Source organism: Lagopus muta, chromosome 9, assembly GCF_023343835.1.
Source record: "Lagopus muta isolate bLagMut1 chromosome 9, bLagMut1 primary, whole genome shotgun sequence".
In the NCBI taxonomy this organism is placed as follows: Eukaryota; Metazoa; Chordata; class Aves; order Galliformes; family Phasianidae; genus Lagopus; species Lagopus muta.
Window position 1 is genome coordinate 5644908 of NC_064441.1, and position 25512 is coordinate 5670419.

At 35.9% G+C, this 25512-nt stretch overlaps 1 protein-coding gene across 2 annotated transcripts in view; it reads left to right on the forward strand.

The window, feature by feature from the left end:
• The window catches only part of NAALADL2 (N-acetylated alpha-linked acidic dipeptidase like 2), a 292368-nt gene that overhangs the window by 252658 nt on the left and 14198 nt on the right, over positions 1-25512 (forward strand). For both annotated transcript variants that reach the window (XM_048954430.1, XM_048954429.1), the window contains exons 12-13: positions 15988-16081; positions 19620-19827. In XM_048954430.1, coding sequence (XP_048810387.1) covers positions 15988-16081; positions 19620-19827 — 302 coding nt within the window. The remainder of the gene's footprint in view (positions 1-15987; positions 16082-19619; positions 19828-25512) is intronic.

A 25512-nucleotide genomic window follows, 5' to 3' on the forward strand; every position in this document is an offset into this window, starting at 1 on the left:
TGCAATGAAAAAATGTCTAAATCAAAAATTTTCTTTACTATTTACTAGTAAGATTTGCATTTATATTGTGGTTTCTATAAATCTGTTCCAGAGTTTGTAAATATGCTTAGGATCAGTATATCCATTTGGACAAGATTTGCTGAAAATCTGTGGGTTATACATTACTTTCTTCTTAAGGAAGTATACATTTTAGTGAGATTCCTAAAAATATTTCCCCATTTTAAAATGTTGGCAGTTTTTGTGATGAGCTAATGAAAAGCAAACTATGAGAAGGCAGATTTGCATCTCCCAATTTTATTAGGCAGCCACGTTGCTTATTTACAACTAATAAACTTCTTTCATAATGCAGCTTTATGTGTTACTGTGTACCTAAAGAAAAATTAGCTCCTATGCTTACTGTTCAAGAGAGCTCTGCTTCAGAGTTAAATCCAACCACAAATCTGGTAAAGCGTGAACTGAGGAAGCATTTGCTGTTTATTCAGTCTCTCGTAGTTTTGTCATGTTACTCATTTTTTGCAAGCTGTTTTCCTCACACCCAGCTATGGTTATATGATCACAGCTTAACTGGTGAAATTTTATATGTAAATGAAGTGAATTAGTAACACATTCTTAACAGGAAGCTCAGAAGTGTATTGTTATGGCAGGAACTGTGGTGCCAGCTAATCATCAACAGCCATTTCTTTACTGACAGATGAAACAAAGAGATTTCTGTATATAACCATATAAACTTTTGCCTTTTTCTATTTCATGTAGTCAAGAAGAGGACTGTCCTCAGGAAGGCACTGCTTATGCCTGTGTTCTGCTGTGCTTTTTCCCTCAAACTGTTCAAAGTCTGGAAAGAGTGGAGATGAGTTTTAAGCCTCCCTTATGAAGTCTTATGATTTACAGGCCAGGGTACCCCAGCGCACTGTGCCTGATTGCTCTGTTCTTTAACTGCCTTTCCCTATCCCCTGGGACAATCTTCTCCATAACTTTTCCACTTACTGACGTTAAAATCAGGTCTGTACTTTCTTGAATCTTCTCTTGCCCTTGTTATAGATGAGTGTACCTTTGGTAAATTGTTGAGAAGGTCCCAGCTATAATGTCTACTAAATCCCTCAGTACTTTGAGGTGAATCCCGTTGAGCCCCATGGACTTCCAAATGTTCAGCTGATGCAGCTGGTCCCAACAGGTATGTCTCAGAATCGGAGACCCAATAGAATTTGCTGTTTAGTCTAGCAAGCATCACAAAACATACATAGTAAAAAACATAGTAAAAACATAGATGAAAGAAAGTGAATAAGAAGGGTATATCTTTAACATATGACTGGAAAGAAAGCAGTGAATTTGTATATAAATGAACTCAGCCTGCAAAAGAATCAGATAAATCACTGGAATTTGGGAATTTTAATAATCTTCACAAAGCCAAGTGAAAAAATGCTTCAAGATTGAATATCAGGCCCTGTTCTCCCTGGCCAATTCAAATTTGAATACAATTCATCTTTTGTGAGACTGATCCAAATGAAAGTGCATCTCAGCTAGCAAAATAGCACAGGAAGAGAAATACATGTTGAAATCACTGACTGAACATCTTTATATAGTGCAGTTTAATTTCAGGCTAATTGCAGGGTGAGGTCAGGCCTTTACATAAATATAGTCTGTTTTAGTGATGGATAAAATGAGCCACGGAAAGATTCTGCGTTATCTGACATAAATTATATTCTTCTGAACTTAATGTTCCAGCCAGTGCGATCCTTTTGATTGACATATCTAAGGAAAAGTTTAAGCTTTTTTCTTCCTTTTTTCTTGAGATAAACTGAACAAACTTGTAGATGACAGGAGCCTCACATGAGATCCTAAATGAGGCAGAGAGAACGCAAGGTTTCTTTCTATGCTGTGAAGAAATAAAACTGTAAGGACATTGTATCATGATTTCCAAAATACGTGAAGATTCAAAGTTTTGCTTGTAACTGAACAGATATTTTGTATAATGTGGAGGGTGACATGCTGAATATTGAGGATATCTGTTACTATCAAAATCTCCTCACTCTCTATTCAAAGCTGTGAATCTTTAATTTTCATTCCCTTTCTCTTACAATGAGAAATCTCACAGGACACAGGACAAAGGGGAACGCTTCTGGAACTTTTTCTACTTATATCCTAAGTGTTTATTCTTAGAGAAAGTGTGTTAGGGATTCTTGTTCAAGTAGTTTTCTAAGACAGCTTGCCTTAGAAATCTGTGTTCTAAATGCTTTACTTAGATCATTGCATTTGAAGTAGGCCATCGTCTTAAATTAGTAATTTGTTATTTGCTGTTCCAAAGAGAACTGAAAAGAACTGTTGTATCAGTCAAAACCATGTAGTGATTACTGGATATGATAAAATAATTTAAGTAAACTAGATATTAAATGGATGTTGTTAGAAATCAATTTACAAAAAAAAAAAAAAAGAAAAAAAAAAAAAAAAAGCAGAATTAAGAATTTACTTGAAATCTTTAAAACATCCTTCACTATAAAGCTTCATAAATTCCTGATTTTTATGTTAGCTTGTTTCTGTACATAATAATTTCATCTCAGTTTCCCATTGTGTCGTCTTATATTTACCTGGCAATACAGCATTGATACGGCTGTTAGTTGTACCATTAAAAACATCCATACATTTCTTTCAAAGGCTCGGATTGTTTTTGTGAAAATTGAATCATTCCTACTTTTATCTACACTTTTGAAAGGACGTAGATCCTTACAGAAATGCTGCTGTGTTCTTCTGTGCTGAGTTACAGTTAAACAAAGTAACTTGTGAAAAACCATCACAGCAGAAAAGAAGACCGTGGTAGCATTTATCTTAATAATTAACTTTCAACCTCCTCGACATTAGCACCAAACCCTCTAAAAATGCATTCATCTCTATAGAGCATATCCCAAACAAGATAAGGCTTGTGACTTGCTCTACATGAGTCACTTGTTTGAGCACCTTTTCAATATAGCTGTGAAAATGATATGGAATGGGAAATAATATGACAATATTAGAGCATCCAGTTTTGTAGTATGAACAATGTTTCCATGGACCAAATCACCAGTGATTGAACAGTTTATACATGGTATGTAAGCTATTTTAATACATTTATAAAGCTGAAAGTCGTGATGCTTTTTGCATATTGACAGGTAGTATATGTGCAATATTTTTTTTATTGCAGTGAGACACAGATCTTGATAACAAACTGTTAGTCATACCATGGTTGCTGTCTGAAGTTATCAGCTCTCCCATGTGTGCTATTTACATAGAAACATTTTGAACGCTGATATCATTTGTAAGAATAGCAAATCCAGAAGCTTTAATTGGCTCTGCTTATTATTGCATTTTTATGAAGATTATCTATTTTAAACAATACAATAATAAATTATCTTAGGGATTTTTGCAGCATTTTGAGGTGCTTGGATTAGAAACAGAATCAAAAAAGTGAGAAACACAAAATTGGAAACATGTGTTTCCTTATTGCATCTAACTTAGTAACTTTGTTCTGGTTACAGTTCAGACTGTGCTTTTACTTTACTGTAGCATTTTGAGAGCACAAAAAGAAGCAGAAACAAACAAAAAAAAAAAAAAAAAAAAAGTCATGATATTCTTGGAAAGTGAGAATTCAACTGTCTTGGTTCTGTGGAAACACATTCACCAGCCCAATTGTTGTTTAAGGGATAAGTTTGCTACATAGTAAGAGAATGTTCAGTAAATCCAGAATGCTGGTTGGTAGTTGTTGGGGTTGGCTTTTTTTGCTTTTATTTTTTTTTCCAGAAGTCATTTATTTAAAAGCCTGGAGTGTCCTTCTCCATTTGCTGCAATTTTCATGGTGTTACTGTGGCAAATGTAATTCTGTTTCTGTTTGGCACCTGATCTCTCCTTGTCTCAGTTACTACTAAATCTTACGTGTGATTTTGAGATAATTATAAGCATATGTAAAATGAAAAACGTGTTTCATTCAGTGCAAGATATATATGTGTTCAATATATCACTCTGACTTACGCTACCAAAATATGTTTCATTTCAATAAAAGCATTCATGTCTTGTAGATTTCAACTTGAATTGGTGCACTGATGTGAATCATAGAAATAGAGCTGGTCTTCTGAGAATATCGTAGGGAGAAAAAAATCTTTGCCTCAAAATGTATTTTTCATTTGTCCTGAATTTCTAGTATCTCATTGACAGCTATTTATATTGTTAGACTTTCTATTGTACTTGTGAAAAAAGGGATTTGAGGAAAAGTCTTAAAGCTCTAGTGCTTTTAAATGACAAGGATGTAATTGACCAAAGTAACTCTATCACAGCCATCACTGCTCTAAAATACTAGTCTCTAATCCTTGCCAGTGATCACTTGCAGGATACACAGCCCATACAAAGTCAGTAAGCAAGTCACAATTATGCATGAATTGAACTGAAATCAGTGCACTTATTATATGAGACCAAGATGAGTGTCCAGGTTTAAGTCATGTTTGACAAATGTGGCAATATGGAACTTCAGGTGTTGCAATCTGGTTGCATTGTCCCTGTATCTCTTGAAATTGCTTACCTCACAGTACCTCATGCTGACTATAAAAACACTGAAAATAAAAATTGCACTGCAAAATCTATTCATTTAAAGTACTTATGTAGGGCTCTTTGGTTGCTCTTAGGAATGCTTTGTAAGCAGAACACTGGTAATCAAGAAGCAACTAGCAAGCAGTTGACATATTCTCATTCCTATTTTTTTTTCCAACTTTTGTGCTGTCTAATGCAATTTGTGTAAGTTTTGTAAATGCCTTTCAGTTAGAGAACTGAAATATATAATATCTTGCATAGACTTAGGCTCATCTTCATTAGTATGTGCATTATTACATTATTTGCAAGTTATGTCCCAGTGACTGACATATAACAGCAATTCAATCTGTATCCTCATCTTAATCTTAAGCAGTTTTAGTGGGGTATGCCTATAAGGGAACCTACCTCCAGAACCTACCTGTCTGTTGCAAGAGATTGTTTTAATTTAATTTGTCTGTCCACAGCATAAAGATTTGTTTCGTCAGAATATAGGCCTTGTGACACATTGAGATATTTCAGTTCACATTTTAACCTAATTTTAAGAGAAAAAAGATGGAGAGGGAATTCAGTGGCACCTAAGTCCACAAGAGACATGTCCAACAGGAGGAGACATGTCCAATAGGGAAGACTTCTGCCACTTGGTAAACTGTTCGATATTCCCACATGGCTGCTCATGAAGCTTTTTCCTTCTGTTATTTGACAAAAACTTTTTCCTTAATTATTTTACTTAACTTTTGATTGTTTTTTTTTTTTTAATTCTTGGAAACTTTCCTACAAGCAGTGCGTTCTTTCTTTCTTTGGAAAAAGAACCCTTTATTTTGAGATCAGAGGATTCTGATGTATGTTAGCACTTTAATTATAAACTACAGAACGATAACCGAATGAATAGAGCTAAGGCACTTTTAGACTAGCAGAACTGACAATTAAATATACTTCCTTTCCATGCCTTGTAGTGTAGTTTGTTACTGTTGTTAAATATGACTATTATTCCAAGTGAAGATTTATAATTGCTAATAGCTGCTTGGCTCTTTTCAATGTAATATATCACATAAATAACGCTCTCTGCTTTTACATTACAAGGTCTCTCTTTGCCCCCTCTTTTGCAAATGGCAATGTTACTGGAATAGAATAAGAAGAAAAGGCAATAAGCTCTAGTAAAGATATCTACTTAAGCCTCTGTCTCAGATACCTGTGCTTTTTGTAGAGAGAAATGCTTGAGGTCTTGAGATAGAAATGAAAACTACCTGTATTTTTTAAAATCCTTCTTTGGGGGACGGCTCTGCATTCTGATCGGTCCCTCACCACAGAAATGCCTTACCTCCTTATTTGTTAGATGAGCCTTGGTAAAAATGTGTTCTGTGCTTCTGACATACAATGTGCATACAGCACAAAATGTTCTTATAAATTTCAGTCTACTATCAAAACACTTCTGAAGGATACTTATATTCAATTTAAAGCTACTCAGAGTACATCGAATGCCTATATGCATTGCCTTTCTACTGCAGGGAAAAAAAGAAGAAGAAGAAAATTATTACAGTCTACAAAATCTGTTTTTATCTGTAACAGTCATTTTGATTTGACTTTTTCCCTTTGATCTGTGTATGCGAGCACACTTGCATACGTACGTGCATGCATATATCACTGTGGATGGTGTCAGCACTCCTACTGATTTGTTCACAATATGCATCAGTTCTGCAGTCCCTTTCCAGTTTTGGGAACAGTTTATCTTGAATTTTGCATAATATGGAGAAAACAGGTTGGCTACACACTGATTACAGTATGCTGAAGAACATTATTAAATATTTTCTCCTACTTCATTTTAATGTTATAGTATTTAGAAAAAAAAAAAAACCATACCTTTCTTCTTGGACTCGTGGTCAAACTGCTTCTCTGCATCATTACATTCTCATCTTGACACATTTTCCTCACAAGTCTTTTTTCTTCTTGCCATTCAGCTATAGCACTGCTGCCAAAATGATCTTTCTCAGCTGTCCTTTTAATCTTGCCACCTCCTCTTTCAGATATTCCCCAGGCTCTTAGCTATGTTTTGAAGCAAATTCCAACACGTTTTTCTTTCTAAATCTTTTACTTCTGTTTTAACCCTAGGCTCTTCACCTCTCCAATCTCTTCAGTGATGTCCCTTTCATCTTCTTTCAGTACAGTCATTGAATTTCTGCCTCAGTTGTCCTTACGTATGGAATTCTCAGTCAAAATTTGCCTTCTTGGATGGGTGTTTGTTTGTTTTCCGTATTGAATCTCTCCTAATGAACACCTTTGTTCCAGGAAGTTAATGTAAAAGTGGAGACAAATCGGCATTCAGATAAGCCAAACCAGAACCATCAGGAAGACAAGAAAGCATCCAAAGCATGGTAATGTCAAGGCGAGTTCAGACCTTTGAGATGTCTTTGCAAGGCATGTTGAATAGTCTCAAGTAAGCTGTGCCTTTCATGTGCCACACCTCATTTCTTTGATTCTCTCAGATAAGCTTAAGATAGTCAACAAGCTTTCTCAAGTAGAGGTTTCTGAGACATGCAATGTACTTTTGTTACACAGACATCTGTGTATATTGTAAATGATAAGATGTTTAAAACAGAAAGTACCTAAGGCAACTGTGGTGCAGCCTGGAGGTAAGCATTTATTTAGCTCTTTATTTTATGAGTAACTTTTGTAATTTGAGCACATAGTAGCATTTTCCCTCGTGTTTTCAGATTTTATGCTTTTAAAATTTATTCTCTATTTAATCTGTGTTGTTTCTACTGTATTACTCTGCCTTTGCCATTTTAATACAGAGTAAACATAGGGTGCAGTGGAATGAAATAGCTGACATAATTTGAATATCGTAGTAGCAGGTGTATTATTATGGCTCCAGATATGGTTATAAATCTCATTTCTAACTTCAGACAGTTACAGACTTTTATTGTTTAAGCTTACTTACGAATTTTGAGGGCCATTCTATAACATGGTACGTTTCTTTGAGTCTTACTTTCTCTGATTATATAAACATTCTGTGAGGAAAATCATTATTTCTTGGGTCTTTATTCAGTGTTGTTCAGAGACAAGTTTGAAAGGTGAGGGAGTTTCTTTTTCAGGTAAATTGGCAGCCTCAGGAGCATGCCAGCTAATTATAAAGTACTTCATTGGGTTCATCAAACTGACCTGAGATTCCCTAAGGCTCAAGGAGTTTGTCAGACTTGGCATTTTCCCCAAGCCTGAGGGAAGCTTGCTCAGTCCCAAACATATTCATCTTTAATTAATGTTTTCTTTTTAAAATAAAACAATCAATCTTCTCCCACCTTTATTTTTTCAGCTATATTATTTAAATAGAGGAGGAGATATGCGATCTCTTCCTGAAATTTAAATTCCAAATTATTAAAGTCAGCTTATTACTTCTTATTCTATGTATCATGCACAGTATACGTTGAAAATTAAATATCCCAATTGAAAAAAATATCATGAAAAATTCAGAGAAATTGCATCTTTGAATTACGATACTGACAAAAAGCTTAAATACTTAGCTGGTTTAGTAACTACCATTTAAGCTTATCCAAGAGTAGAATTTAATCCCAATTCTCCTAACAGAGAAATTGAGCCTTTCTGTGGGTACTGATGTCATCTGTGGGGTTCATAGGCTGGCAGCTGGGAGTAAACTCAGTATATTATCCACCCAATTCTTCCCTGAGGTGGAATGTGTCTGTTAGTGTTTATAGGGCTTTTCTGTGTGAGCTATATACTAAACAACCATGCATTTTCATCTTCTCTTGGATCCTCATCACTGTAGTTCACTAGTGTCTCTCCCTCAGGGCTCCTCTGTCTTCTTTAATGAACTGTCAGTGTTCCAGTCCTCGCTGATTAGGGTGACCTAAATGGAAAAAATTGAGGGACCTGTGCATCGAGAGGTGGCAAAAGAGGAAAGGGCAATATTTTCCCTGCATAACCATTAAATATCTTAGCTTTGCTCTGTTTGAGGAAATGAAGGCTTTTATACGTAATGCTCTCATGACTCTTTTCATAATGCTTATTGCGTTGAGTCTCTGATGCGTTCATTGTCCAAGCTTTCACTTCTGGTTCTCCTGGAACCATTGTCTCAACCCCTCACTGAAGCTTTTCTTCACATTCTTCAATTCCTAAACTCAATTTCTTCCATCTATTGCACCTGGTTCTCCCAGATTCGTCTGTCTTTTTGTACGGGCTGACTGCTGCCTGGTGCACTTAATGTCCACTTAGAAGACATCACAAGTGCAAATTAAACTAGTTACAGTTTAAGGTTCCTGTTATAGCATTTTCTCATCTTCCTTTAATAAATATCCAGTCTGGTTTGACACAATTTGAAGGTCTTGCTATCCAGTGAGTTTAAGACAGTGGAGTATAAATGCATCCCAGTGTTCTGATATCATCATCATTAACATTGAAAAGTGTATAAGTGAAACTGGGATAGATGAGGAAAAATAGAATAAAAACATGTTGTTGCAGTAATGGAAGAAAAAAGGGGAATTAAGAACATCGAGGAGAATGACTTAGGTACTGAAGTAGATTATATGCATTATTTTAATTAAGAATGCCTAATAGTACATGTGATTTCCTTTGAATAATAATTGCATGCTGATGAAGTATGATTAGAGACTTTTTTTCTTAGGAGTTCAATTAAATCAAAACCATTTCTGTAAACGGGGAGTGATTAAAAAGATGATATTGAGGTCTAAACTGAAAGCTGTAGTTGAAGCTTCATATTGCAGATTTCTTCATTATCACTCTCCTCTGATGACTGTTATCTAGTTTTTGACAATGCCACAAGTATCAGGCTCAGTCCTGCATAATCAGCATTAAGAACTGATATTACAGATCATGTGGAAAGTGAGCAAGTATTTGGATGTCCTTCAATGTATGAGTCTGGCATTGGTCCTAGTTCAGGAAGATTCTTGGCTCATGGAACAATCATGATCCATCTGAGTGGATACTTTGATCAGTTATGACTGCCAGCAATATACAGTTTGCTGTGCTAAAATCTGTGTTACTTTGTAGAGTATTTCTGAATCTGGGTGATTACACTGTTGCTTGTTTTATCTGCTAGTCATTACTGCCTGACTTGCAAAACCCTGCCAACTGTTTGGCAACTGTTAACAAAATTATCACTTCTCTTGCTGATTCTCATCATCCTGCGCTTTGATTAACCTGTATCTAATGAGTAAGGAAGGCTGGTTGAGCTAGCATCTTCATTGGAGTCTTAAATGCATCAGGGAAAGGCATGAAGAACATGATGACTTCTAGCTCTACGTACCAGTACATAGGAATCAATGCTGATATAGCTTGTCTGTTATCCTAACAGATGGTATTTACTTTCTTTACTTTAAACTTTCCTTCACTGTTTACAAATACTCAGCATTGCTTGTCCTAATGTCTACTGCAGCATGCAGACTTAGCTCCTTGTATGTTTTATCCTTGGAATGCCTGTATTACATAAAAATGAGAAGATAGGCTCTGTAGTCTTGGTTTAAATTGATGGAGATCAATCCAAGGTGAAAGTTCTGTGTACAGTCATTGTCATTAGAGGTCTTTGCTGCTGATTTGTGCAAACAAATTTTGCTTCACGTTTTATTACGTATTCCTCTCTCTCCCACAACAGCAGCTAAATCCATTTCCTCAGGACTGTCTTTAACCAGTTTCAGGCTGTAAACATTGCTTCTTTAAAAAGGATCTATACTGGTTTCCCACTTCTTTTGCTGTACCTGAAGCGGGTCAGAGAATGCAATCATTTAAGAGGTCAATTTGTGTGCAATGATGTGTTTATTGGAATTCTTTATGCAAATCAGTCAGCTTTAAAACAAATTTTTCTTTATTTGTCACACTCAAATCCCACAGTTGGTAACCAGAGCAACCTGGCTTTAAAGTTGGAGATAAAAAAGAATTAATGCTGGAACGAACTTTTAGAATTCTGTTTAAGAAATATAGCATGTGGGTTTGCAGTAGTGCAAAGATTTATGTCCTCGTGGTGAGCATTTCACCCAGTGCTTATGGTGCAGAAGGGCATCTCTTATATCCTTTGGCAAGCTCATAGCTACCCACACTAGGGAAAAGGGTAACTGACTTCAACTTTTTTTCTTTTTTTAACAAGAGGCTTGAATTTTATTGGCCCTTCTAGAAGTTGATTTGTCTGACGCTTTCTTTGCACCTAGATACCACTGAAATTTGACAGACATAAATATGAAATACATGATTATAAACTCATCATCAAGAGTATTGCTGTTTACCACATACTTCAAAGACATGAAATTTCTGTTTATATGCAGGGGAAAAAAAAGTCACTTCAGAAAATCTCCCTCTCTACTGCTAAACCTCCCACACAAGGGACTGTGCTTTATAGTTAGCTTCACAGTTTCCTATGTAAGTATTACCACTGTGTCTTCTGTACAGACATGAAATTACTCTGCCTCAGTTCCATAAGTGCCTGTTCATTTATACATGTGCCATTACCTTGGACATTGAGTTAATGATCCCTGTTCTTTGTTGCTGCAGTAACAAGAACATGAGAACTGCCATAAGGGGCCAGACATCATCCCAGTTTCCAGTCTCTCTCTACTTCCAATTAATTTATATAAATATTTAAAATGTAGGAACTGCTACACATGCACAGCCACCAAACCAGAGATGAGTATGAGTTCATTTTATGTGCCAGTAATGTAAGGCACTGAAATGAATGACCCCCTACCAAATGTGAATGAAATCTCTAGGAATTTAGTAAGGAGTTTCCTTACTGAAAGTAAGGAATTTACTTTCAGTCTTCTAAGTGCTGTATGTTAATGTTGGCTAACTAATTAGGTTTTAGGCAAGTTATCACATAGGAAAATCCTTTTGACCTTAATCTCTCAGTGTGTCAGTCTTGACAAGAGCCATGCAGAAGAGGTAGCAAAGGTAAATAGAGAACTTATATGCTCCACAGTAAGCTGCCCAAGCTACCACAACTCCACTGTGTTTTAATGTGTAACTTTTGGGTTGCCTGATGCTGTGTGCCGCTTTAATAACATAATTTAAGCATCAGATACCATCAGAGAGGGAGAAGGGATGCTTTGTTCACTAACGTTTTTACTTCGTAGTCAGTATTTACCATGCTGATAATAAATAAAATGTTTTGAAATGATGCAGGCAATGATGAAATAGGGCTTTTAATACTTATTAGATCTCAGGTATGATTTATAGTTCCCTTGGTTACAAACAGCCATCAAACAGCTATAGTTATGGATCACTGTGCTCTAGTTCACCTGTTGCAGCCATGGACTCCTTGTATTCTTTTCTCAGAGAGCCCTCTACTGACTTAAAACACAGGACTTGGAGACAAATGTCAGATAGCCCAAAGTATCACATGAGCTGTGGTGTTAATATGTGTCGTGATACTGAGGTACACTTCAGTACAAAAACAAATACAGTACTGTTGAATTTTTGAGAAGTTCTGAATTTTCAGAAGTTAACAGCTTTAGTTCAAAGCAAATATGGTTGCATGTGTATGACCAGATTTCTGTTTCTTTGTCTAATCAGGGGAGTATCCTTCTGGTGCTTCATAAGAATGAAGGTAGAACACCAGTCATTTATTCATCCACGTGCCACAGGCTTTTCTTTTATGATCTGTTTAGTTTTTGGGGGTGCTGAATAAAATAAGAGCAAGTGTGAAGACTAATTATACAGGAAAAATGCCTAAGGTACATTGAGATCTCCAGGTTAAAAACACTTCTTAATTTATCATGAGTCTCATGATTACTGCCATTCATCCTGTAATACTGGATGCTGAAATCATGCTATTGCCTGGGAATCACAGGTTTCATTTAAATAGACTTTGTTTTTGTGCTTGACTAAAAAATCTGGTGGATTAATTTGGTGGAGGACTGGAAAAGAAAAAAAAAAAAAACAGCAGAAAGTAAATTCGGGAAAAATACCCATATTATATTTATCAATATAATATGATATATTATAATATCAATTATAATATCAAATATTTCATTTTGCAGGATGAGAAGATTGATTATTTTAATGTTTGAGATTGCTATTGTTGGGATTCTGAGAGGGGATCGTGATGCATGCAGAGATTTATTCCTTATTTGCACAGATTTGGAGGCTGAAGCCATTGTTGATGCTTGGGTCAATGCCATTGGATCTCAGCAGATCACTGTGCTGGTCACTACAAGTGGAAAGGGAGTTCTTGGTGCAGAGAGATGTACTCCTGAGATTAGACAATGCAACAACTTATCCCAAACGTTAGTGTTTAATTTACATTTAAAAGAATAAAAAAGAAGGAAAACAGAGTTAAATAGTATTTATGCCATGCTGTTATTTACCACCCTAAACAGCACAATGTCTTTACATGCCCTTTCCTCAGCCATGAGCATACATGATAGGATGGAAAACAGATTGTCATCCCTGCATTGTCCATCTAAAATGCACAGCAGTCAAGATGTAAAGATTTAAGACATGTCAATAATAGCATGCAGATTCACCATAAAAAAAACATTTTCTGTGATGAAAGTGTCCCCCTCCTCCTCCAACTTTAGCTCATTTTCCTATTTACAATGTGAAAAAGCTAACAAGATAAAGGATGTTTCTTATTTACATAGATGAACGCATCCTGTATTTAATCCAGTTGCTATTTTATGGTTGTGTTGTCTTTTAGGGATAGAGCTGACTTGTATTTTCTTCCTATAAAGATTCTTACACTCTTCTTGAAAAATGTTACCTTGTGTGGTTCATAGTTATAAACCTTTTTTGAATATTCAGATTTATTTTGCAATATACCATGTAACTCCCGTTATCATTGTGTTTTTGATATTTATTATATCAAGCTTATATTTATCTTGAAAGTAATTCGAAGTTTGTAAAATGCCTTTTAGTTTACTGAAGATTATCTTCACCAAAATCAAGTATGGTAGCAAAGTTATTCATTATTTTTTCATTTTAAATTGCAAAAGAAAAGAGCTTCCGATTCAATTAGCATTTGAACTAGTCCTTGTTTCTTTAGTCTAGATGACTGTGCATATGTTACATCAATCATGTGCTGTATGTGCATTATGTATAAATGTTACTGAGAAGTGTTCATTAGTGTTATAACCAGTTCAGTGTGGGAATGGAATAAATTATGCTGCTGTACCATTTCAGTTTGTGAGAAAATAGTTGCATTTATTCTTTACTAAGTTATTCTTGCATTTAATAATTCAGTAGTCAGTCTGAACCATTTCTCAGTGGGGAAAAGGGGTCAGAAGCTTATCTTTATTGTCTGTGTATATTCTGTGTTGTACTCAGGGGAATGGTATATCCAAAAATAAGACTATAAATAAGAAATCAGTGGCCTTTCTTGTCTTGGTGCATTATGTGAATTTGATATATGTTTCTGCAGAATTTTTACTTACTCTCTTCAAACCAATGCTCTGAGTTTTCCCTTGTGTGATTGATTATTACTTCTGTATTAGCCCCCAAAGTGCATGATTTAATAAACACCACTGTTTTCTATTTACTGTCACACAAATATCTGTAGCATTACTTGCAGAGTAACAAAGTTCCCGAATGCTTTGGTTACTCATGATATTTCTGTGTAGAATTTGATTTGAACTGCAAAGAGAAAACTTGAGTCTCCTGTAATCAAAAAGCAAAATAAAATTACTTGGAAGAAATAGAAAAGGGTGTCATGGAAGGATTTCAGTGTTTACTCTCATATGGCAAAATTTAGAATTCAGTGGGTTTGGGCTTGCTATAGAATGCCTTTTCTTTAATGGGATGGTATTTCTTTGCCACAATTTCTTTTCTACAGCAACTCACAGGTTGTTGATGTTGTAGGCAGTTGCACCTTGAAGTTCAATGCAGGACATAGAAGGATTTTACATGGCATTTGGACACCTAGAAACAGATGTTTGCAGTTGCTTATGGCTGGATGATATGAACTTGTTCTTTACTTCTGATAATATCCTGACATAATATTACTTCCTACTTTTCTTCTACGTGACTTTGACAGTGTTTTATTTCCTAGAGGTAACTCTCAATACCTCCAGAGTAAGCCTCTGCTCCAACGTAGGCTGCAGTCTGATATGCAGTGTGTTCCTTTGGTCTCTGTATCCAACTCAGTCTGTGGTCAGATCAGAAACTATTTCCCAAATGCTTTCTTAGAATTGTTGCTGGAGTTCTATTAATCTTTCTCCAGGAAACTTGTCTTCCTGATATTACCATTTTCATCCGCTTTCCAGGGAGAGACTTTTCCTCTTCAATTGCTGTACTGTTGTTTTCAGTGTTATTGAGGATTGTTGTCTTTTCCTACTTGGTTTTATCTTAGAATTAAAATGCTACTTTCAGCATAGCTGCTATCATATTGCTTTTGAGAGACAGATATTATTTTAACCCCCCCAACACCTGCGGAAGCATTGAACAATATGATTTTCTTCAGTCCACATTTTTTGCCAACAGGATCACATCACCTGCAGCCATCATTCCATTTTAAAGCACAGCCTTACAGCTGTTTTTATTCTTTTTGCAATATCAAGGTACGAAAGAGATGAATGAAAGTTTCTTGCATGGTTTTGTCAGAGTGTTTTTATAGCTGCCACAAACAGTGATGGACTTTGCAGCCTAGAGATCAGAATGCTCTGTTTAATCACAGGCTAAGTATAGTCCATCAGAAAGACACATTTCTACACATAGCCTCTGTATCATGTCGAAGCCTTGAGCTGGAATGTGTCTTCTGTAAATGAAAAAAACAGTCGGTCCTTGGCCTTGTCTCTGAAACTGCTGAAAAGAAGCATTCAGTGCACTGAGTTTCATGACATGCTAGTATCTAGTCCAAGGTGGACTGAGTTCCCTTTCACTTATTTGGGAATTTCTTTCTGTAAGATCCTGAGAAAATCCAGTTTTGTAACTGTACATCTCTGTGTATCAAGTCATTACTTATCTCTTCAAGATGATTTTCCGGTGAGCTTACAGTTAGCTGTGTGATTTCTAGACAAGAGTTTGATCTGAACTTCCTTAATGTTTGTGTTTTTGTTTTCTTTTTATTTTATTTATTTATTTTTTTTTTTGTAAGTAGACTCTTAAAATCTGATGATTAAAACCAGAGAACTAAAACAACCCTCATTCCTATTTATAGGAAGTTGAGATGCTTTATTTGAAAACAAAGCAAAACTAAAGCAATGCAGAGGCTACTATAACGTTCTAGTTCCAAAGAAAAATACTGGGCATAATTCTTTTATGGGTTCATGACTTATAATCCCTTTCCATCTTTTCACTTGGTAATAGAAAGACAATGGTCTACTTTTATTTTTTTTCCCCTTTTCACAGGGATGTGCCTGTGGGATATTAATCATTTTTTTTTTCTCAAAGATCAAATGTAATCAAACTGTGTTTGATTCAGAAGTGCTGGCTATTAAAATTGTTTAAAACCATTTGACAATTTTGTGTGTATTTTTTTGTATTTTTCAGTTTTCAGGACATGCCACTTTGCAAATTGCCAATGAACCAGTTTTGCCGTTTAATGCCCTCGACATCGCTCTGGAAGTTCAGAACAGTCTGAGAGGTAATTCTTCTTAGAGGAATCTTACAGAAAAAAGGGGGCATCCAGTCCCTGATACAGATTTTCCATTTCCACTTGAATGATAGCCTGTGATTTTACCAGCTAAATAGCATCATTATATAATACTTTTTGTTGGTAAATAAAGCCATAAATTGTTTATATTTCTTCTGAAGTTACCATGTCAGTTAAATAATAATTGGTGTTAAAATCTCATAATTGCAGTCAAAGATAACAACCGCTGTGACTGAACTCCTTGATTTTAATTCCCTTCAAGACTGCATTCAGTACATGCTAGAGAGGGCTTCTGATCCCATTGCTGTTTGTCTCTAAAATCTTAGCTGTCATCTTCCTTGTTTGATTATTGCCATAGCTCCCCTTCTCAGTGGGTCATGCTAACTTTTTTCTCAACCATGACAAAGAACCGATCATTTACCATTGCGTATCATCAAATTGTGGAACTGTTGGAAGGGATCTCTGGAAATCATTCAGTCTTCCCCCCTGCTAAAGCAGGTTCCCTGGAAGCTCTGTATTTGAAGCTGAATGATTTTGATGTGTTTCAGCCAATGGGCTGGGGTTAGAGGTACAAAAAGTTCCTGGGCTTAAAGGAAGCAGAATTAATTGGTAGATGCAGATATAATTGGTTGCTTGGCACTATTTTCTGGGTGTAGGACGAATGTTTTGATATGAAATTTCTCCATCAAGATGGTGGATCAATTACTAATATTTGGATGAGATTTCCTGTTTTGACGTATAAGGAGGCAAAAGCTGTGATGAAAAGCTCTGTAGCTGACATAGTGTCAGTTCCCTGTTTGTTCTGATCAGTTAGGTCCTTTCTTCTTCTCAGAATGGATTTTTTACAGGTGTTACGGCAGCTGAAATACTTGTGATGAAGATAGCAGGTAGTGCTAGCAGGAGTTAAAAAATAATCTGGTTTTTGATAAGCTATTTCCAGGAAAGTCTGCATAACTTTCCCCAGGCCTGGCTCCACTCATACATTTCAAAACATCATTCTGAACTCCCTGTCCTTAGAAAAATCAGTACAGAAACATCTCTCTGTCATTTATTTGATGACTGCACGCTCATTGCCTACAGCTATCTACTAGTCTTCAGCTTGGGAACACTTTACCTGCTTGACCATATTTCCCTGATCATTTAGGATGCTCTTCAGAGCTGCTCACTCCATATCCCTGTAACGTTCAGAAAGTTTTCTCTATTATTCCCACCCATTATTCTTGACTCCTAGTGAAATGAAAAAGGCAACGGTTTTCTGTAAGTATGACAGAAATACCTTTTTTGCTGTGATATACTTCAGTGTCCTTTCAAGGATATTACATATCAATACTGGTAAATCTTACATCAGAAAATGATGCAAAAATGCACTTTCTATGAAGAAAGCATTTGGTACTGAAATAGAAGGATGGGGATCTGTTCTGTATCAGTACTCTATATTTGGTTCAGCAGTTTTGTGCAAAGCCATTGATAATTTCCTGTGTGTTGATGTGCATAATAAAATGTCACAACATGCCTTTTTAATGTCTCTTTGAAAAGAGACTTGTAGTAGCAACGGCAGATTAGTTTGCTTGGGCAACAGCAGTCATGGTAGAAAAATCAAAGCTGATGGCAACATATTTGTTGCAGTGAGAATGTCCTTGGATTTATGTTTCTCCCCCCTTTAGCATAATTTCTACAAAGCTTTCACTTTCAGATTTTCTACTGCCAAACCTGATCATCCAATTTTGCACAGCATGAAAAATCTTTCTCGTTAACGCAGCACCATACTGTAGCCAATCCTGAATGTTCCATCTAATCAAAACCTGAAGCAATTTCCCCTCTTACGTGCAAACACATGTCCACGTGCATGGAGTGTGTCATGCCCTACGTGATGTTTTATCTGTTCCTATTCTTCCTAGGCAAGCACATTGCTCCTAGGGGGCACAAACACAATTTAAAAATGTTGAATCACTCTCACTGCTTTTCATTAGAGCAGGCGCTTACACAAGGAAGGCTACTATGCTCAGAATCTGTAAAATAACAATAGTAATATATATATGTGTATATATATGTATATATTTGATGTAACCTATTACTGAATAAAATCCAGTTCCATTTAGCAGGTGTAATAACATTCAGCAGTATAATTCACTGATTGAGAGCATAGTATATACTCTGGAGTCACTTTCCTTTGCTTGCAATTTTATTTATTTAAGAACTAAACAGCTACTCAGATGATTCATCATGATTCATACTGCAGAGATAAGGACAGAGAATACAAATATAATGTCATTGTTTTCTCTTGGGAGAAGAAATGCTTCCATTTTCTTCTTTTATCTGTAGAATCATCACAGAATGTTTTAAGTTGTTATTAGTTAATTTGTTTGGATATCATTTGCCCATCCAATCTCAGCTTTTCAACTTGAGCAAAGCATAAATCACGGTTTCCTTTGGCATTGAAGTCCAGCGTGTTGCGATATAAACCACTGATGCCCTTAAAGCAGTGTCAGTAGTTCTTTCTGACCACAAACTGAAGTGTTTGTTTTGTAATGCTTGCTGGTTTAAACTGTGATGTGATCTGTTTTTCAGTGAAACTGAAGGAAATGTTGAAGAAAATGGTTTAGGGACAAAATGAATACTATGGAGAAGCAGTATGAGCATTTATTGCATTTTCTTTGTTTGTTTGAAAGTGTGGTCTGAATGGATTAATTTCCAAATACAGAATGATGTATCTTGTCTTTATCCCTCCCTGTTGAAGACAGAGCTAGTGTTTACAATCATTTATATCATATTCAGAATAAAAATTATAAATATTGTATATTAGAGTATGAAGTGCTTGGTCAAAACCAAAGCATTACTTCTAACAGTGAATTTAAACCTTTCCATATTGATGCTAGTCTCAATGTGAGGTATGCACATTGCCTGCAAGGTCTTCAGCTGTGCAGGAGATTTGCCTATGATTTGAAAACTGAAGATACAGATATTTTGCAAAGTATTCCAACACAAAATTCATATGCTTGGAGAACAGTTTTCTGGGGTATTGGCCTAACTTACTTTATATTCCTCCAGACTCAACGAGAAGGATACCAAACCTGTACATGAAAAGTGTTGTTAAGCCACGGATTTTAAAATGTTGGAAGAAATTTAATGAAACTCCATAGATTATTTTCTTTTATATAGCAGTCAATATGGAACCTAAGCACGAGCCCCTCTTTCATACTTGAGAGCAGTAGCATCCAATGGCATGGAAAGAAAAGGGTTTCAGAAGGCAACTTTACTGATACTGATAATTAAACATTGCTTCATCATGGTTGATTTTTAAATGTAGGTTACAAACTCATAGTTTATGAGATCTCAAAATATCACAGTCCATATCAATCCTCTTTGAAAAACAGATGAGAGCATATGGACAATGATCTGTGGCTTTCCTTGGCCTGTTACATAATTCTTAAGAGGGAGGCTCAGGATCTAACTCAACTGTAATTGTTAATTTATGAAGAAGAGTTCTGAATGATGTTACCAGAAACACTGGCAACTGTCTTTCTCTTAGTGTTCCTAGGTGAAGAAGTAGATGCTTCTCAATTGCTTGCAGTGGCATCACGCCTGAGGGACACTGCAGAATTGTTCCAATCAGATGAGATGCGCCCAGCGAATGACCCGAGGGAGAGAGCTCCTATCAGAGTCAGGATGCTCAACGATGTGCTGCAAAGCCTGGAGAAAAGCTTCTTGGTTCAGCAAGCTCCTCCAGGACTTTACAGGTAGGATGTTTTACATGTTCCTCATTTGACCTAAAATGCTAATCTTATACTGCTTGTTTTTCAGAACTGTCATTCCCTTCTAAAAGAAATTGAAATGAGTATCCAAGATTAAGGGTTTTTTTTATCTCAAATTTTCTGCAGAAAACAAATTCATTACTTTACAAGAGGTCATTAGAATGCAGCAGAGTAGCATTTCAGTCATGACATTGCTGCTAACAAGATGTACTTGTGATGGCAACTCAGGCAGTGTGACAGATACTTGTATTAGTTGGTACAGTAAGCTTTTAAAAATGGAAAATATTTTGAAGTCTTATAGTGCTTTACAATCTCCATTTATATTTTATTTAAAACTTGTGTAGTTCATTGAAGATTCAGAATTATACAAGATCTTGTGCATCATTATTTAACATATTTAATTACATAGCCCTTGTCTGATTTTCAACCAATTGGAGACAACACACCAGAGTGAGTGATAGAGCCCTAGTCACCATTCATAGCATCCCATCTCCTGTTAGATTTTTTTCTCCAACTCATATTCAGCTGCACTAGCCAGGTTGATCTCAAAATGTCATCATCATTCTATTTTCTGCTTTTTACTTTGTAAGAAGGTCTGCAGATCTCTATCAGTGACCCACAGATTCCTTGGCCCCATGTATATGTTTTGTATAGCCTGGGCTATAGAACAAAGACACATTGCTGTAGAGTCCTTTAAATCTACCCAATGACTCATACATACTTTCTATTGGGGGCATCACCTGGCAGAACTGTCCCTAAAGCCATACCCAGGTTTGACTTTAGAGTGAAATGATTGGCATATCCAAAAAAGATCTCTGAAATCAGCTAGCATACATAATACAGGAGACAGAAGACAGACCAGAGGGACCATTACACAGAAGGAATTGAGGGATCTGTGTTATGTGAGAATACAAATGTACTTACAGGCAGAGCTAACTGAGGTAATAAAACACTATTTTGTTGCAACTGATGGGAAAAATTGTCAAATGCCTTGTTTAAATTGGCGCAAGTGACTGTTTGAAGTGGGCACAAATTAGACAGATGTTAGAAGCAGACTTTGGGAGAAAAGCAAAAAGATACAGCATCAGGAGGAAGAGATTCTACCAAGCATTAGGAATGGCATAAAACAAATGCAGTCGTCTTTTAACAATACCAAAATGGAAAGACAAGGTAGTTGTGGAGAACTCTACAATGTCAGTGAATAAGATCCTCAGAGCTATAATGAAGAAAATATAATGATGATGTTTGGGGAGGGACTAGTTTACTTAATTCCTGCCATGACTGCATTCATAATATGAAGAAATACAGTGAAATGTTACTAAAGAACGAATAGTATTCCACATTTAACACTGGTGTCTTTCTTGTTTGAACTGGTTTGATGTAGCAAAGAGGCTGTAAAATTCTGAATATAACATCCGTGTTGCATCGCAGCAATTGATCGTTGAATCTGTCCCTGTGTCTGAATTTATCCTGATTTTTTAAAAAAGAAAAAAAGAATACCAAAACTTAGGATTCCAGTGAGAGGAATTTCTGAGGTCTCACAATGTTTAAATTCTTGCAGTGCTTTCAGTATTAATGCTTGTTATTCAGCAAATCATAATTGCTAGATATACAGGTATAATGTAAATTAAGTTTTTCACCTTCCTGCTCGCAGCAGCCCTTAGCACATAGTGCAGTACTTATACTGGCAAAGTAGATGTGGTGGAGGTGAAAGTTTCCTCTCCTGATTTCATTAAATGTGATACAAGATTTAATAGCAGATGATAAGGTTACTTCAGAGTCTGTGGGAAAGCACTGCCTGTGGCTTTACTCTGAACTGTTTTACCTAGCCTCATGTGTAGTACATAAAGTAGTGTACGCCTTATGTACCATCAATTTTAATACTTAAAAAAAAAATTAAAAAAGCATTATTTGTACTGCTAAAAAGGGATGCAATCATAGTGTAGGCTTAAATTTAATGCAAACAGAATCAGGGGCAGTGGTAGACTTCTGAATTCCATTCCTGACCTCCAAAGTCATTAATATACTTTCTTTTGGGGGGGGGAAAAAAAAAAAAAAAGAAATTATCTAACAGTATGTCTGTATTTGAGTTATTTTTCCCTGTTTAGAGTGAAAATCTGTCTACTAATTCATGCAGTTATACAAAAATGTTTTATATTATGAAGCTATTACTGGATAGTATCACACGTACACTAGGAATATTTTGGGAAAAAATGTACTTTTTTGTTTGTATAGCTTCATTCTTTACTTCTTGTAATTTGGCAAAGAAAACAAAACAAAAGTCAGTCTCATAGTCAGGACCTCATATGCCATGTTTCATGCCAGCGGGAAGATGGATGGGCAAGTTATAAAGCCCCGAAATAGGGGTTTATAATGGAGATGCTGGCAGCCCTTTAACTATAGCAGCACAAGCAGTGCAGCAATAAATAATATGCTTCATCCGTAAACAGAAATCTAGGATGCAGTTTGCAGCCTTGACCTTCAGGCTCCAACTGTGTTTAGATCATTAAGATTCCATAAATACTGTAATTTATAGCGTTCTGAAGGAAGAATTTGTGTGCACAGTAAAGTACGTATTCTTCATGAAAAAATGATTGCTTCCTGTATACCCATTTGGACTCATATTCTCAACCTCAATCAAAGTACTTGACAAATTTGCTGAAGTTTAGGCATCATTTTTAGGCTTGTGTTTGTCCTAATTCACAACTCTCTGGATCTATGCTGCTTGGCTGTTCTGGAAGTTGAACAAAAAAAAGTGGATTTTTGCTTTATTACAGGAGGTGGGTTGAAACCTACTTGTGCCTGTCAACTAAAGGGAGCTAATGCATCTTTCTCATATCTTCTTTGTATTTTGTTCTCTCACTGCCATAGCTGTGGTTGCTTCTTGCTGTATATATGTACCATATGTATTCTGTGTTTGTGTAGATTCCTCATTCCCATCAGTGTCATACAGTAATATTTGATGCATTATTCATCTCTAACGAGCAATAATATTGTTACGGTTACTAGCATAATTCAAATCATGGATAATTATGTTAGGATGCTCTGACTAAATTTAAGTAACGAGCACTGACATCAGCAGGTTGTTTGGTACAATGTTAGTGTAAATGATTTTCCTTTTCTAGCTGATTTTCATGAAAATTTGACAGTACCGCACTCTTCCCATGGTATTCCGCTTCCATTCAAGTGGGAAGTATACAACTGCAGCTTTTGTCAAAATATTTTAGTCTTATCAACAAATTTTGGCAGAATTAAAAATAATTTTTAAAAATGTGTTGGGGAAGGGTACTTCAGTTATAAATAAACACAGATTGAAGCAAAGACCTGGGGCAATTTCGTGGCAATGAAAGCAGCTGTTTTTTCTTTCTCTCTTTCATGAACATCTTTGTCTTTTGTGCATCAGCGAATCAACTCTTACATTCTGAAAGTCTTGAGCCATGTTTTTGCATCTCTCTATGAATACCAAAAGCACTGATGCTAGCTAGCAATACCACAGTAAAAAAATAGCATGGACACATTTAGCACTGCACAGGAATGTAATCTGCATTGTAGGTAATTTCATGCCACTCCAGTGTTTATTGTGCACTAAAGCAAAACAAACTACTGCAGTTTTTCTATTTCTTATTCTATGAATTTTAAGTTCCTATGCTTCACTTCCAGTCTTCTAGAAACTCATACCATCGTTACTTTTCCCTTTTATTTATTTGTTTTAGTTTTGCCGTTGCTTATCTGCAGCTTGGTCCTCCTTTCCTTTCGTTTCCTTCTGCTTATTTGAATTTTCTGACCACTCATTTGGCTCCTTTCTCTCCAGCAGACATTTGATAAAATGTACTTTTTGTACTTAAAAATTCTTACCTTTTTTTTTTTTTTTTTCTTACCTTATTCCTTGAAACTCTGCAGTGTTTGTGCACTCAAATCAGTTTTTCTCAGTTTAAGTTAGAGATGATGAGTTCAAATATTAAACGCAGAAAAAGTTAAACTTAGCTTCACAAAGAGTTGCTGCTTTTAACTGAGGGCAGCTAGTGGCTGTGGGGTGCAGCAAGGATAGAGGAGGAAAATAAAGTATTTTATTCATAACTTTGGGAAGGATCCTGACCTGCCACTTCCCAGCCCCTGTGATTTAATTGTGATGAAGCTGTGGTAACTGGTGCACTGGGTCAAAAAGAATCCCCCTAATTTCTTCCACTGGGATACCAACTCCTTAACTTTCATCTGGGTGTGGAGTAATGCATTTATCCTAGTGTAGATCAGTACTGGTACTGATAGTGCTCTTAAAAATTCCTGCTGAGTTTATGATTTTTCTCATGACTGATATGCTGAATTATGCCCTTTCCTAATGCTGAGAAGGCGGAATAAAGTCAGAATAATGCATACTCAAAACACCTGATCTGAGTGGCAATTTAAATGGTTTCTCCATAAGAAATACACAATGGCCACGAATCAATGACTATATTTAGTGTGTTGTATGTTTACTATTTTATGACCATTTGCTGCATAAAGTAATACTGAATTAGACATCTTCAGAGATATAATTATGATTGACTTTAAGGCCCATGTAAACAGAGAACATGAAAATGTTTTCATTGTACCTGCATAAGCAGCAAACCACTATGATTAGAGATTATATCATGGCTGGAAAACAGCTTTCTAATTCCCCTGATACGAATGGCAGACCTGTGTGTATATACCTTCATTTATAGCTTCTTGTGAATTTTCTTCCATTTTTTTCAACTAAATCAATTTTCACACTTCTAGAACTGCACAAGGGTATGTGTGAAATAATAGCTGGAATGTTTCATAAAAGTAGTATAAAAACAAGCAGAATTTATTGGGGAAGTAGTTCATTTGTAATAGTCCTTCCCAAAGGGTGTTAACTAGGCCACAGCACTTAGAAATTTAGTGGTAAGATCTTTAATGGGAAAACTATCTTAATTGTGTTTTTGAAACTGTAAATATTGTGTATATATGCTGTGGAATGTAATAGAAATATAACTGTGGTCATTACTTTAAAGGGTGCTTTATGATATCGTTAACTATTTATCTAATAATAACTCTTACCATAACGACCTTTCTGATTTTGACAGTAGTCTCACAGGCTTTATGGTATGGTTGCTTAAGATGATAAAGCAAGTCAGGATGAGAATGAGAGCTGGAAATCGAGGTCAGTTCAGTTTAATGCCACAAGCATTGGACACTACTTCTTGCAGCTTTGTTTATAAATGCTATTCCTCCATAGGAATCGGATGTTTTACACAGCTTCACAGAAATATCTACGAAGCCTTCAGATCATCAGCTGCAAGCTATTTGGAAATAATTTTATTAATTCACTTCCCTCAAGTTCTTACAAATAGTAGCACATCTGCTTTGAATTTGAGTATTACAGATTAAGACATCCTTAAAAGAAAAAATAGTTTCTTCCAAATTATTCAGCATATGTTTCCTTCATTTAAAAATCAAGGGTAGCTTAAATCAAAGAACAACATGCTTATATTTGTTACCAACAGCTGCATTGTTTGAGATTTAGTGAAGTATATCTCCTACCAGTTCTTGCCAGTAAATAACTCCTTAAAGTACAGTTGATACAGTTTAATGCATACCTCACTGTGAGGTATAAACATGTAGGTCCTTGTTCTAAGAAATTACAGAAAAAATATGGAAGGATTTTTTACG